Raw genomic sequence first — 16,036 nt, 5'->3', positions numbered from 1 at the left:
AAGACTGCTTTGGCTATTCGGGGTCTTTTGTGTCTCCATACAAATTTTAAGATGATTTGTTCTAGCTGCGTAAAAAATGCCATTGGTAATTTGATAGGGATTGCATTGAATTTGTAGATTGCTTTGGGTAGTATAGTCATTTTCACAATGTTGATTCTTCCAATCCAAGAACATGGTATCATCTTTAATATCTTTCATCAGTGTCTTATAGTTTTCTGCATACAGGTCTTTTGTCTCCCTAGGTAGTTTTATTCCTAGGTGTTTAATTCTTTTTATTGCAATGGTAAATGGGAGTGTTTCCTTAACTTCTCTTTCAGATTTTTCATCATTAGTGTGTAGGAATGCAAGAGATTTCTGTGCATTAATTTTGTATCCTGCTACTCTACTGAATTCATGGATTCACTGTAGTAGTTTTCTGGTGGCATCTTTAGAATTCTCTATGTATAGTATCATGTCATCTGCAAACAGTGACAGTTTTACTTCTTCTTTTCCAATTTGTATTCCTTTTATTTGTTTTTCTTCTCTGATTGCCATGGCTAAGACTTCCAAAACTATGTGGAATAACAGTGGTGAGAGTGGACATCCTTGTCTTGTTCCTGATCTTAGAGGAAATGCTTTCAGTTTTTCACCATTGAGAATGATGTTTGCTGTGGGTTTGTCATATATGGCCTTTATTATGTTGAGGTAGGTTCCCTCTCTTCCCCCTTTCTGGAGAGTTTTTATCATAAATGGGTGTTGAATTTTGTCAAAAGCTTTTTCTGCATCTATTGAGATGATCATATGGTTTTTATTCTTCAATTTGTTAATATGGTGTATCACATTGATTGATTGGCATATATTGAAGAATCCTTGCATCCCTGGGATAAATCCCACTTGATCGTGGTGTATGATCCTTTTAAGTGTTGTTGGATTCTGTTTGCTAGTATTTTGTTGAGGATTTTTGCATCTATATTCATCAGTGATATTGGTCTGTAATTTTCTTTTTTTGTAGTGTCTTTGTCTGGTTTTGGTATCAGGGTGATGGTGGCCTCATAGAATGAGTTTGGGAGTGTTCCTTCCTCTGCAATTTTTTGGAAGAGTTTGAGAAGGATAGGTGTTAGCTCTTCTCTAAATGTTTGATAGAATTCACCTGTGAAGCCATCTGGTCCTGGAGTTTTGTTTGTTGGAAGATTTTTAATCACAGTTTCAATTTAATTCCTTGTGATTGTTCTGTTCATTTTTCTGCTTCTTCCTGGTTCAGACTTGGAAGGTTATACCTTTCTAAGAATTTGTCCATTTCTTCCAGGTTGTCCATTTTATTGGCATAAAGTTGCTTGTAGTAGTCTCTTAGGATGCTTTGTATTTCTGTGGTGTCTGTTGTAACTTCTCCTTTTCCATTTCTGATTTTATTGATTTGAGTCCTATCCCTCTTTTTCTTGATGAGTCTGGCTAATGGCTTATCAATTTTGTTTATCTTCTCAAAGAACCAGCTTTTAGTTTTATTGATCTTTGCTATTGTTTTCTTTGTTTCTATTTCATTTATTTCCCCTCTGATCTTTATGATTTCTTTCCTTCTGCTAACTTTGGGTTTTGTTTGTTCTTCTTTCTCTGGTTTCTTTAGGTGTAAGGTTAGATTGTTTACTTGAGATTTTTCTTGTTTCCTTAGGTAGGCTTGTATAGCTATAAACTTCCCTCTTAGAATTGCTTTTGCTGCATCCCATAGATTTTGGGTCGTTGTGTTTTCATTGTCATTTGTCTCTAGGTATTTTTTTATTTCCTCTTTGATTTCTTCAGTGATCTCTTGGTTATTTAGTAACATATTGTTTAGCCTCCATGTGTTTGTGTTCTTTACGTTTTTTTCCCTGCAAGTCATTTCTAATCTCATAGCGTTATGGTCAGAAAAGATGCTTGATATGATTTCAATTTTCTTAAATTTACTGAGGCTTGATTTGTGCCCCAAGAAGTGATCTATCCTGGAGAATGTTCCGTGCGCACTTGAGAAGAACGTGTAATCTGCTGTTTTTGGATGGAATGTCCTATAAATATCAATTAAATCTATCTGGTCTATTGTGTCATTTAAAGCTTCTGTTTCCTTATTTATTTTCATTTTGTATGATCTGTCCATTGGTGTAAGTGAAGTGTTAAAGTCCCCCACTATTATTGTGTTACTGTCAGTTTCCTCTTTTATAGCTGTTAGCAGTTGCCTTATGTATTGAGGTGCTCCTATGTTGGGTGCCTATATATTTATAATTGTTATATCTTCTTCTTGGATTGATCCCTTGATCATTATGTAGTGTCCTTCCTTGTCTCTTGTAACATTCTTTATTTTAAAGTCTATTTTATCTGATATGAATATAGCTACTCTAGCTTTCTTTTGATTTCCATTTGCATGGAATATCTTTTTCCATCCCCTCACTTTCAGTCTGTATGTGTCTCTAGGTCTAAAGTGGGTCTCTTGTAGACAGCATATATATGGGTCTTGTTTTTGTATCCATTCAGCAAGCCTGTGTCTTTTGGCTGGAGCATTTAATCCATTTACGTTTAAGGTAATTATCGATATGTATGTTTCTATGACCATTTTCTTAATTGTTTTGGGTTTGTTTTTGTAGGTCCTTTTCTTCTCTTGTGTTTCCCACTTAGAGAAGTTCTTTTAGCATTTGTTGTAGAGCTGGTTTGGTGGTGCTGAATTCTCTTAGCTTTTGCTTGTCTGTAAAGCTTTTGATTTCTCCATCAAATCTAAATGAGATCCTTGCCGGGTAGAGTAATCTTGGTTGTAGGTTCTTCCCTTTCATCACTTTCAGTATATCATGCCACTCCCTTCTGGCTTGTAGAGTTTCTGCTGAGAAATCAGCTGTTAACCTTATGGGAGTTCCCTTGTATGGTATTTGTTTTTTTTCCCTTGCTGCTTTCAATAATTTTTCTTTGTCTTTAATTTTTGCCACTTTGATTACTATGTGTCTCCTTGTGCTTCTCCTTGGGTTTATCCTGTATGGGACTCTGTGCACTTCCTGGACTTGGGTGGCTATTTCCTTTCCCTTGTTAGTGAAGTTTTCGACTATAATTTCTTCAAATATTTTCTCTGGTCCTTTCTCTCTCTCTTCTCCTTCTGGGACCCCTATAATGCGAATGTTGTTGCATTTAATGTTGCCCAGAGGTCTCTTAGGCTGTATTCATGTCTTTTCTTTCTTTTTTCTTTATTCTGTTCCGCAGTAGTGAATTCCACCATTCTGTCTTCCAGGTCACTTATCCATTCTTCTGCCTCAGTTATTCTGCTATTGATTCCTTCTAGTGTAGTTTTCATTTCAGTTATTGTATTGTTCATCTCTGTTTGTTTGTTCTTTAATTCTTCTAGGTCATTATTAATCATTTCTTGCATCTTCTCGATCTTTGCCTCCATTCTTATTCCAAGGTCCTGGATCATCTTCACTATCATTATTTTGAATTGTTTTTCTGGAAGGTTGCCTATCTCCACTTCATTTAGTTGTTTTTCTGGGGTTTTTTCTTGTTCCTTCATCTGGTACATAGCCCTCTGCCTTTTCATCTTGTCTGTCTTTCTGTAAATGTGGTTTTTGTTCCACAGGCTGCAGGATTGTAGTTTTTCTTGCTTCTGTTGTCTTCCCTCTGGTGGTTGAGGCTATCTAAGAGGCTTGATGGGAGGCTCTGGTGGTGGGTAGAGCTGACTGTTGCTGTGGCGGTCAGAGCTCAGTAAAACCTTAATCCACTTGACTGTTGATGGGTGGGGCTGGGTTCCCTCCCTGTTGGTTGTTTTGCCCGAGGCAACCCAACACAGGAGCCTACCCGGGCTCTTTGGTGGGGCTAATGGCAGACTCTGGGAGGGCTCACGCCAAGGAGTACTTCCCAGAACCTCCGCTGCCAGTGTCCTTGTCCCCACGATGAAACAGAGCCAGCCCCCGCCTCTGCAGGAGACCCCCCAACACCAGCAGTTATGTCTGGTTCAATCTCCCCCAGGGTCACTGCTCCTTCCCCTGGGTCCCAATGCACACACTGTTTTGTGTGCGCCCTCCAAGAGTGGGGTCTCTGTTTCCCCCAGTCCTGTCGAAGTCCTGCAATCAATTCCCACTAGGCTTCAGAGTCTGATTCTCTATGAATTCCTCCTCCCATTGCCGGACCCTCAGGTTGGGAAGCTTGACGTGGGGCTCAGAACCTTCACTCCAGTGGGTGGACTTCTGTGGTATAAGTGCTCACCAGTCTGTGAGTCACCCACCCAGCAGTTATGGGATTTGATTTTACTCTGATTGCGCCCCTCCTACTGTCTCACTTTGGCTTCTCCTCTGTCCTTGGATGTGGGGTATCCTCCTTGGTGAAGTCCAGTGTCTTCCTGTCGATGACTGTCCAGCAGCCAGTTGTGATTCTGGTGCTCTCACAAGAGGGAGTGAGAGCACGTCCTTCTACTCTGCCATCTTGGTTAATCCTTACGTTCTTAGCATCATATTATAAGCATTTTGTTGTTCAATTTCTAGTTGATGAATAGCCTTATCCTAAATCAGTGACTACATTTCTATTTCCTTAGGGTAAATTTTAGATATCTCAGAACAACTAATGGCAGCCCATTTAACTTATAAGAGTGCTCTAGCAGGAAATTACCGATTCTGGAGTTTTAATCTTATAACCATAACCTGATGGGGAATATCAGATACCTGACTGATGTGATCATTAAACTCAGTAGGAGCTCAGTGAGTAGAGAGAGGCAGTATACAAGGTCGTTATAATCTTGGTTTTGCAAGTTGGGCAACATACTTAACGTCTCTGGGCCCCTCCTGAACAATTAGGTAAAAATAATACCTATCTCATGGAGTGGTGAAGATTAGTTTCTAATCCTGATAAATGGTAAACCTTAATGAATATTAGCTCTTTATTGTTTGTTATTATGGTTAACATGTAAACGTTTTTTTTCATAATTAAAAGTGAGAGAATAGCAGTGATTTTGACAAGTAATATGAGAGTAAGCTGTAAAATATAAGAGGGCAGTATAAATATTTTTCAGTTGAAAATGGTTTGATTTTTTTCCCCCATTTTAAATATAACAAATATTTTTATCTGTTCTAAATTTGTTATCCAGAAGACAACATGGGAAGAGGCATTTGGTTTAATAAATCTTATAAAGGACTTTTTATAATTTCCTTCAGTGATTCCAAGATAGAATGTGATTTTTATCCAAATTATTCTTGTTAAAAGACAAAAATGCTTTATGTAAGTTTTTTTGAAGTTAAATTTAAGCTAAACACGTAAACTAATAATGCTAGCATTTATAGAGTGCTTTCTGTGTGCTACACAATTTTCTAGGTTTATTATTCATATTAACTCATGAAATCCTTATAATGTCCTATGAGGAAGGTTCTATTATTATCTCCAATTATAGAAGAAACTGAGGCAAAAAGAGATTAAGTAACTTGCTGAAGGTTACATGACTAGGGAGAAAATTCTGCCCTGTGTAGTCTAGGTCCAAAGCCCATGCTTTTAACCACTCTACTATGTTACTTAACATTCCAACAGAAAAAGAATAAAAATTGATTAAATACAGTACCAATATGTTTACAGTGAGTTTGTGTTGATCCAAGAGTTTGATTAATATTAAAGAGTATGTTTTAAAAAATTCATATCTTTTGTGGGAATACAAGTATGCAAATTTCAATTCAATTTTTTCTTTTAGTTTTTTAGGTATGGAACAAAAATATTATATCAAAACAATGAAGATTTTCAGTCTAAATTCTTTCCACCCTTTCAAAAAGTGATGCTACCACCAAATAGTTTTCAAGGAAAAGTAGCATTCATTACTGGGGGAGGTACTGGCCTTGGTAAAGGAATGACAACTCATCTGTCCATTCTGGGTGCACAGTGTGTGATAGCCAGCCGGTAAGTCAGTCTCAGCAAGTTGCCTCGCAAGAGTCTATTGATGAATAATTCTGTGCCACAATATTGAAAACACTATTTGCCAGAGCTGTTTGATTTGCGTCGTAATCGTCTATGAAATATACTTTAGATTATTTAACTAAATCTCCTTGGAAAAAGTCAGTTATAATTTGTGATGATAGGGCTTCCCTTGTGGCACAGTGGTTAAGAATCCGCCTGCTAATGCAGGGGACACGGGTTTGAACCCTGGTCTGGGAAGGTCCCACATGCCGCAGAGCAACTAAGCCCGAGTGCCACACTACTGAGCCTGTGCGCTAGAGCCCGCGAGCCACAACTACTGAAGCCTGCGTGCCACAACTACTGAAGCCCGCGCACCTAGAGCCCATGCTCTGCAACCAGAGAAGCCACAGCAATGAGAAGCCCGTGCACCACAACGAAGAGTAGCCCCGGCTCGCTGCAACTGGAGAAAGTCCGTGCACAGCAATGAAGACCCAATGCAGCCAAAATAAATATATAAATTAATTAATTAAAAAAAAATAATTTGTGATGATAGAAATAATTGATTATGGAACTGATGATATATATATTTCACAAATTCAGTGATTGAATTTTTTCTGTATATGAAGTTAAAAAGTACTATATTGAGGCTGCTTTGTTTTCAGTGAGAGTGATTAAAATTACTGATTCAGTGGATAGTTAAACTTGTACCAGGATAATGGATATAATGCTTCCAGTTTCTATAAGATGGGCAGATATTTCAAAACAGCTGTTGTGATGAATGTAGGGAAGGTGAGACCATGTAGAAAGAATTTCTTATTTAGGCATGTCCTGGTACCTTATAACTATGTAAGTCTAGAGGTTTAGAGACTGGTCAAAAAAATCTACCCCTTCTTCCAATTTTGAATAGTGTACAATTTTTAAGTAGGCTAAGTAGTAACCTGAATGACAAGTCACTATAATTTACAGGGGGCAAAAGGAATTTCTTTCAGATGTTGTCTTTAATGCAAATTGGCCAGAACATTTTTTTTTCATGTTGTAATGTGTTTAATAAGAGTGTTAAAATATTATTTTCTTTGTAACAGTACATAATTTACATTGTTTATTTTTTTGTGTTTCTCTCAAGAGCATAAGATTCTGACTATATATAGTTGTCCAGACCCATCAATTTGATCTAAAATCTACTAATGTAGATTTTATACATAACATAGTTTTTTTATAGTTTAACATAAGCTTACATCATTCCAGGAATGTATTTTCCTTCTAAAGCAGGCTTGGGCAAGGAAATACATAGAAATGAATATAATTAAGGAAATAATTTAAAATCTATGAGTAGATATAAAATAACTGGCTTAGAAATAATTCAAAAAACTAGTGTCACATATATGAAAATTGCTTAAATTTAACTTCTAGAAAATAAATGCATTCAAACTAACTTGTTTATAGATACAGCTTTTCTATTGTCTTAAAAATTCATGTCATTAAGCTGTAGATTCTCTTTTTTAATTTATGAAATTAAAAAGAAAAATATAACATGAAGTTATTTCAAAACTCATGCAAAGTACGATGTGTTTATTTCTAGAAAAATTGATGCTCTGAAAGCAACTGCAGAACAAATTTCTTCTCAAACTGGAAATAAGGTACTTTAAAAACAGTTACTTAAATCAGATTTAGGAATTATAACATGCTTAAGTAATTTACTCATGCTTATGGATTAGGAAGTCTGAAAAAATAGGGTTCTTTTTTCCTCTTTGTTGTTTTGCAGGTTCATGCAATTCAGTGTGATGTGAGGGATCCTGGTATGGTGCAAAGCACTGTGTTAGAGCTGATCAAAGTCATAGGACATCCTGATGTAAGTGTAATGGTGATGAGGCGAAAGTATGAGGCCTTTGATGTTGATATCACCTACCAAGATGTATTAAGGAAATAAAATATTGATGTGAGCAAGTGCTGTGTTCAGAAGCATCTATTTTCCATCGCTAGGAAAAAGCTCTGTTTAAATCAGGGAATAGATTAGATGGACTGCTACACTATTTCCTTTCAGGAGTACTTAAAAAATACACTTACAATCATATAGAACAAACTTGATTTCACGTTATTTAATAAGATTATGAAATAAGAGCAGTTATCCAAGAGCACGATATCTAGTTTAAATGATTCATGCTCTTTGCTTTTTTTAAATAACTTTTGGTTATCTCTGTCAGTGGAGGAGAATAATACAAACAAGAAAACCTACAAAAAAACTCCGGATTTCTTCTTGTAAGACCTGAGATATGCATGGGTATTTTGCTTTTGTTTGGTTCACATATTGGGAAGAAACCATTTCTTCCAGTAGTCTCAAAGAGAGCACTTTTCTATGTTAAAGATATTTTCAGACAGACCAATAATATATTAATATATATTGTATATATATTATATTAATATATTATATTAATACATTGTATTATTGGTGGAATAATAATATTCCACTGATAATAAGTGGAATCTTTATTGATACTGAAGAAGCAGGTCATCAACCAAGAATTTCATTAGCTAAATTAAGCCAAAATGATACCAGAAATTAAAGGCATTTTAATGAAGATTTCTTGAAATAAAGTATAGTCACATGGTAGATATGCTTAATCTATATTTATATTTTTAATAATAGACTCTACCCTAATTTTGAGATGAGGATTAGAATTCTAAAATTTGGTAAATAATAATAGGAAATTTTCACAGGCTCAAAAAAGGTAAAACTGAACCAAATCTCATGGTATTTTTTCATAGCAGACTGTGAACTTTAGCTTTATTATATTATTTGGATTTATAAGTTTCAGAAATAAAAGCCCTTTAGGGAAAGTATTCTTCCTCATCTAAGTTTCTGTAACTTGCCTTAATCATTTATTAGATTGTGATAAACAATGCAGCAGGGAATTTTATTTCTCCCACTGAAAGACTGTCTCCTAATGCTTGGAAGACCATAACTGACATAGTTCTAAATGGCACAGCCTTTGTGACACTAGAAATTGGAAAGCAACTAATCAAAGCACAGAAAGGTATGTATATTTATTCTTTACATGTTTATTGGATCCCTACTTGTGCAGGTTCTGTGCTAAGCCCTGGGATATGTAAAAACATCAATGACAGTGTCTATTCTTGTACAACTCATAATCTAGTGGGGAAGAAAGATACTTAAATAGTTACCATATGCACTTAAATAGTTACCATATGCTGTGATCTAAGCTATATTAAATGTTATGTTTCAAGTGCATTGGAAATTCAGAGAAAGAAATAACTAACTCTCCCTAGGGGTGATTATCATGTTGAGGAACAGAATGCAATTTTAGCTGAATTTTCAAAGATCTAGACATGGAGAAGGGGGAAGGAAAGGAAATGTAAATGTCCATGGGAAGAAGCTTGGTGTGGGAAAAGCAGAAGGGTTTAGGGACTGGTTACAGATGGGGAGGGAGATTAGTGGGAGATGATTATGGGAGGTGGGTTGGGTGTAATTGGGAAAGTTCCCAATACCAAAATGGGGAATTTGATGTTAATTTTGAGGAAATGGGGAATTATTTCCTTATGGCTTTTTCTTGAAGGTGTCTCATAAAGAATGTGACTTGATTAGAAAGGTTAGTGGGAACAATGTGGGGGCTAGAAAAGATTAGAGAGATCATTTAGGAGGGTCTTATTTTCCTTTTGTTAGGATAGATGGCATGGAGGATAAATTAGGAGATATTTAGAAGATAAGATCAATAGGCCTTACTGATTAGGTGAGAGAGTTTTTAGTTGGAGTGGATAGTTTAGATGATGATGACATCAATGAGAAAACTGGAAGGAGAGTAGATTCAGAATGTACTAGAACATTTTTGTTTAGTACTATAGGAACAGACTTCTTTAGAAAAGTTCATACAATATAAATAGTGAATATATTTGTAATGTATTTATGTGGATATATACATATATGTCTAGAACCAGTGTGCATTTATTCATTTAACAGAAACTTACTGATTTTTGTGTACCAGGCCCTGTGCTGCATGCCCACATGACAGGTGACTAAGACACTGTCCCTGAGCAGGTTGTGGTTGGGACTTGAAGGATGGGGGTATTTTCTCAGAGAGGTTGGAGAGTATTCTGAACCAGGACAAGAAGGAAGAATCCTTGTGTTCCTTGAAGGATGTCCTCTGGGGCTTGAGGGGAATGGCATGGAGCTGACCAGTTTCCTTCTGTTGGTTCAAAGCCTTTGCCTTATTAGATTCAATTTCTTCTTCTTTACAGTGTGGATAATTCTCAAATCAGCTTGAGAAAGGATGTAGGAACAGACAGAAGGATGCTAGAAAGGCACTAGCTTTTTTTCTATGCATGTGCTAATAACTTCCATCTTTTCTCCATGCACTCATTGAAATTGAAACCCCAGGTCACTCATTCCCATTACAGCAAAGTGGATATGATTGAAATTTGGAATTTACATAATTTTTTTTTGATTTTTTTTAAAAGGGTGGATGATTGGGAAGGGAGACAGAGAAGTGTGGGCTGACTTCTCTCTCTTCTCTGTTCTAGGATCCTTCTATCTCTTCTCACTCGGCCTCTGTCTGATTTTCTCTCTCCATACCTCTTACTCATTTCTCTATTTGTTTCTCTCTGTCTGTCTGTCTCTTTCTCTCTCTCTGTCAACTCTTCACTTTTGCTTCTGTTTCTTTCTTCATCTTGGTCTCTCTCACCACTTGGTGTTTCTCTGCCTTGTCTCTTTTATTTCATCCCCTGCCCATCTGTGTTACTCTTGATTTCTCTCTGACTCTCCCTTCTTTTCTCATTATTGTCATTCATTTTAACATAGACTTTGATCTATTTTTATTCATCACATTGGTTAAAATTCTATGGGCTTCATTAAAAATACATTAGCTAAGACTTCTTAAAAGATGGAGCCAGTTTTTCTTCTTCCAAAATTCCTGTCGGTTATAGATGCTGTAACCTGACAGGGTTTTAAGGACTTGTATTAGTGAGCTGTGGAGAGTACAATGCACAGGGTCTATTCTGGTATTGGAGCGATAGTCAAGGAACTCAGGTGCTAATGACCTCTGAGGTGTGTCAAAGTGATAAATATGGAAGTCAGTTCAGGGAGCAGGCAATCTGTAATAATCTGTGATCAGAAGTATGTTAGGTGGTCTGGTATCTAGGAAGGCGGTCAAGGTAAGATATCCAGGAAGTCAGACTAGAAAATATAAGGGCACCAGCAACTAGAAGCCAGATGCTCACTTGCTGGGGATAGGAATTGGTGATGAGGTGCACTCAGAGAGGGGCTAGCAGATGACTGAAGATCAAGAGAACTGTGGCCTTAGCAGGGGCAGAGAAGCTAAAATTAGAGGGACACTGTTAAAGTATGTTTCTAGGCAACACTGATGCAAAACTAACAATTTTGAACAGACAAAAGATTTAGGAAACTCCTAAAGACCTTAGCCCAATGTGCTCTTATAGCCACAAAGGTCAGTGAATATATGGCTGATCCTTTCTGGGGAGGATTTGAAATTATCATGCTGAGGTTCATTCATCACTAGGATGTCATGTATACATTTAAAATTTTTAGTAAATAGTGTGGAAAAGAGTACCTAATTTTATTAAAGAATTGAGAGAACTTGCAATGAGGAAAGACTAAAAGAATAATACAGAGTTTTATTTAAGAGTCTAGTCATGAAGGACATGGATAGGATAAATATTGAATTTTTCCTCAAACCCTAGAGATCACTAGAAGCAAGAGATACCTCTTGAAACTCTTAAGAGGTTATTTTAACCTCTTAAAGTAGCATTATTATTTAAGTAACATTAATAACACTTTATACCACAATAGTGCTTTGTAATTTACAAAGTATTTTCATGTACCAGTATAGAATCAGTATGAAATGCAGGATTATTGTGTACTGAAATACAGATAGATTAAAGAAAGAGTAAATCAATGCATAATGTAGCTCTAATGTATGTTTTATTTTTAGTTTGCTAAATGGGAGGAAACATTTATATATAGTGAAATCCACAGATTTTCTATATATAAGTTGATACAGAATTTTGATTGTTTTATAAATTTATACACTTAGGTAACCATTACCAAACCAAGACATAGAACATTTCTATTGCCTCCAAATGTTCCCTCTTGCCAATTTCTACTTAATCCTCACTATCTATGTTTTTAATCCATTTTTATTGAGTTGTTTCTCTTTTTATTATTTTAAAAATTCTAGATTTATTTTATATTGAAGTAACGTTGGTTTATAACATATATAAATGTTTCAAGTGTGCAGTATTTCTACTTCTACATACACTACAGTGTGTTTACCACTAAAAATTTAGTTTCCATCTATCACCATACAGTTGATCCCCTTTACCCATTCCTCCCTGCCCCTTCCCCTGGTAACCACTACTCTGTTCTCTGTATTTATGTGTGTGTTTTTGTTTGGTTTTTTCATTTATTTTGTTTGTGTGTGTGTGTGTGTGTGTGTGTTTGTTTTTTATAGTCCACATATGAGTGATATCATATGGTATTTGTCTTTTTCCATCTGACTTATTTCACTTAGCATGATACCCTCAAGGTCCATCTGTGTTGTCACAAATGGGAAAATTTTATCTTTTTATGGCTGAGTAGTATTTCTCTGTGTGTGTGTGTGTATATCACATCTTTATCCATTCAACTGTTGATGGGCACTTAGCTATTTTAATATCTTGACTATTGTAAATAATGCCATGATGAACACAGGGTTACATATATTCTGTATTCTTTGGATAAATACCCAGAAGTGGGATAGCTGGAAAATATGGTAGTTCTATTCTTAATTTTTTCAGGACTCTCTATACTGTTTTCCATAGTGGCTACACCAGTTTATATTCCCACTAACAGTTTACTAGGGTTCCCTTTATTCTGTATCCTCACCAACATCTGTTATTTATGGTCTTTTTGATGATAGCCATTCTGACAGGTATGAGGTGCTATCTCATTGTGGTTTTGATTTACATTTACCTGATGATTAGCAATGTTGAGCATCTTTTCATGTGCCTGATGGCCATCTATAAGTCTTCTTTGGAAAAATGTTTATTCAGCTCCTCTGCCCATTTTTTAAATGGTTTTTTTGTTGTTGTTGTTGAGCTGTATGAGTTCTTTATATATTTTGGATGTTAACCTCTTATCAAATGTATCATTTGCACGTATCTTCTTCCATTCAATAGGTTGTATTTTCATTTTGTTGATGGTTTCCTTTGCTGTGCAGAAGCTTTTTAGTTTGATGTAGTCCCATTTGTTTATTTTTGCTTTAGTTTCCCTTGCCTGAGGAGACATATCTAGAAAGATTGCTAAGACTGATGTTAAAGAGCTTACTGCCTATTTTCTTCTAGGAATTTTGTGGTTTCAGGTCTTAGATTCAATCTTTAATCCATTTTGAGTTGATTTTTATGTATGGTGTGAGATAGTGGTCTAGTTTCATTTTTTTGTCAGTAGCTGTCCAGTTTTCCCAACACCAAGTACTGGAGAAATTATCCTCTCTCCATTGTATGTTCTTTGCTTCTTTGTCACATATTAATTGTCTGTATATACATGGGATTATTTCTGGGCTCTACTTTCTTTTCCTTTGATTTGTGTATCTTTTTCTTTCATTCCATGCTGTTCTGATTACTATAGCTTTGTAATTTAGTTTGAAATCGGGAGTGTGATACCTCCAGCTTTGTTCTCTGTTCTCAGGAGTGTGTTGGCTATTTGCTGTATTTTGTGGTTCAATATAAATTTTAGATTTTTTTGGTTCTATTTTCATGAAAAAAGTCCTTGGGAATTTGATAAGGATTGCATTGAATCTATAGATTGCTTTAGGTAATAAGGACATTTTAACAAAGTTAATTCTTCCAACCCATGAGCCCAGAATATCTTTTCACTTATTTGTGTCTTCTTCAATTTCTTTCAACAATGTCTTATAGTTTTCAGTGTATGAGTCTTTTACCTCCTTGGTTAAATTTATTCCTAGATATTTTATTCTTTTTTTTGTGATTGTAAATGGGATTGTTTTTTAAATTTGTCTTTCTGCTAGCTCACTGTTGGTGTATAGAAACACAGCTGATTTTTTCTATGTTGATTTTGTACCTTTCAACTTTACTGTATTTCTTTACTATTTCTAATACTATTTGGGGGAGTCTTTAGGGTTTTCTATATATGAAATCTTATCATTCACAAATAGTGACAATTTTTCTTCTTCCTTTCTAATTTAAATGCCTTTGATTTCTTTTTCTTGCTTAATTGCTCTGGCTGGGGCTTCCAATACTATGTTGAATAAGAGTGACAAGAGTGGTTATTCTTTCCTTGTTCCTGATTTTAGAGTGATAGTTTCCAGTTTTTCCCCATTGAGTATGATGTTAGCTGTGGGCTTGTCATGTATGGCCTTTATTGTGTGGCGGTATGTTCCTTCTATACCAACTTTATTGAGAGTTTTATCATAAATGGGTGTTTAATCTTTTCAAATGCTTTTTCTTATTCTATTGAGATAATCATATGGTGTTTTAAAATTAACTTTATTGAGGTATAATTGATGTATAAAAAACCATACATATTTAATGTATACATTTGTGTATACCCATGAAACCACCGTCCAATCAAGGTAATAAAACATATCCATCACCTCCGTGAGGTTTCTCATGTCCTTCTTCTGTGTGTGTGTGTGTTAAGAGCACTTATGTGAGAACTACTATCTTAATAAAACATTTTAAGTGCACAATACAGTATTGCTAAATTTAGGCACGATTTTATACCTAAAGAGATTTTGCAGATCTCTAGAACTTATTCACCTTGCACAACTGAAACTTTATAGTCATTGAACAACCCCCATTTCCCCTTCCCACCAGGCCCTGGCAGCCACCATTCTACCTTCTGCTTCTATGAGTTTTACCTCTTTAGATACCTTATATAAGTGTAATCATGCAATATTTGTCCTTCTGTGATGGGCTTATTTCACTTAGCATAATGTCCTTCAGGTTCATCCATGTTGTTGCACATGACAATTTCTATTAAGGCTTAATAATATTCCATTGTATATGTATACCAAATTTTCTTTTTTTCTTTATCTGTCGATGGGCCTTTGGGTTGTTTCCATATATTTGCTATTGTGAATAATGCTGCAATGAACATGGGAGTGCAGATACCATTTCCAGGTCTTGATATCAGTTCTTTTGGATATATACCCAGAAGTGAGATTGCTGGATCATAAAGGTAGTTTTATTTTTAATTTTTTGAGGAGCCTCCATACTGTTTTCCATAGTGGTTGCACCGTTTCACATTTACACAATGGTTACACATTCACCATTAACAGTGTACAAGGTTTCCATTTTCTCCATATCCTTGCCAACATGTATCTTTTTTTTTTTCAAATAATATCTTTCCTAACAGGTGTGAGGTGATATCTGATTGTGGTTTTGATTTGCATTTTCCTGATGATGAGTGAAGTAGAGCACCTTTTCATGTACCTGTTGGCCATCTGGATATCTTCTTTAGAGAGATGTCTATTCAAGTCTTTTGCCTATTTTTTAATCTGACTATTTGTTTTTCGCTGTTGAGGTGTTGGAGTTCCTTATAGAATTTGGATATTAACCTCTTACCAGATATGTAATTTGCAAATATTTTCTCCCATGCTATAGGTTGCCTTTTTTATTCTGTTGATTGTTTCTGTTGCTGTGCAGAAGCTTTTTAGTTTGATGTAGTCCCACTTGTCTATTTTGGCTTCTGTTACCTGTTTCCACATGCATCCTTGAAAAAAGAACAAAAATTTTATTCTTCTGTGTAACACCATACCATTATTTTACCTAAGAAAACTAATAATTCCACAATGTTTTATTATCCAGTTCATATTCAAATTTCACCAAATGTCTCCACAAAATATTTTTTTTAATTGAAGTATAGTTGATATATAATATTATATGTTACAGGTGTGCAATATAGAGATTTACAAGTTTTAAAAGTTATATTCCATTATAGTTATTATAAAATATTGTCTGTATTCCCTGTGTTGTACAGTATATCCTTATAGCTTATTTTATACATAATAGTTTGGACCTCTTAATTGTCTCCCCTAAATTGCCCCTCCCCACCCCCCTCTCTCCACTGGTAACCACTAGTTTGTTCTATATATCTGTGAGTCTGTTTCTTTCTTGTTATATTCACTAGTTTGTTGTATTTTTTAGATTTCCCATGTAA

The 16,036-nt window shown here is 35.4% G+C and overlaps 1 protein-coding gene across 2 annotated transcripts in view; it reads left to right on the top strand.

Moving 5' to 3' along the window:
• The window catches only part of DECR1 (2,4-dienoyl-CoA reductase 1), a 79,998-nt gene that overhangs the window by 18,186 nt on the left and 45,776 nt on the right, over nucleotides 1-16,036 (top strand). For both annotated transcript variants that reach the window (XM_059901236.1, XM_059901235.1), the window contains exons 2-5: nucleotides 5,651-5,853; nucleotides 7,430-7,487; nucleotides 7,613-7,699; nucleotides 8,735-8,882. In XM_059901236.1, the coding sequence (XP_059757219.1) occupies nucleotides 5,651-5,853; nucleotides 7,430-7,487; nucleotides 7,613-7,699; nucleotides 8,735-8,882 (496 nt within the window). The remainder of the gene's footprint in view (nucleotides 1-5,650; nucleotides 5,854-7,429; nucleotides 7,488-7,612; nucleotides 7,700-8,734; nucleotides 8,883-16,036) is intronic.

Source organism: Balaenoptera ricei, chromosome 17, assembly GCF_028023285.1.
Source record: "Balaenoptera ricei isolate mBalRic1 chromosome 17, mBalRic1.hap2, whole genome shotgun sequence".
Taxonomy (NCBI): domain Eukaryota; kingdom Metazoa; phylum Chordata; class Mammalia; order Artiodactyla; family Balaenopteridae; genus Balaenoptera; species Balaenoptera ricei.
This window is presented reverse-complemented; position numbering and strand designations above follow the sequence as displayed.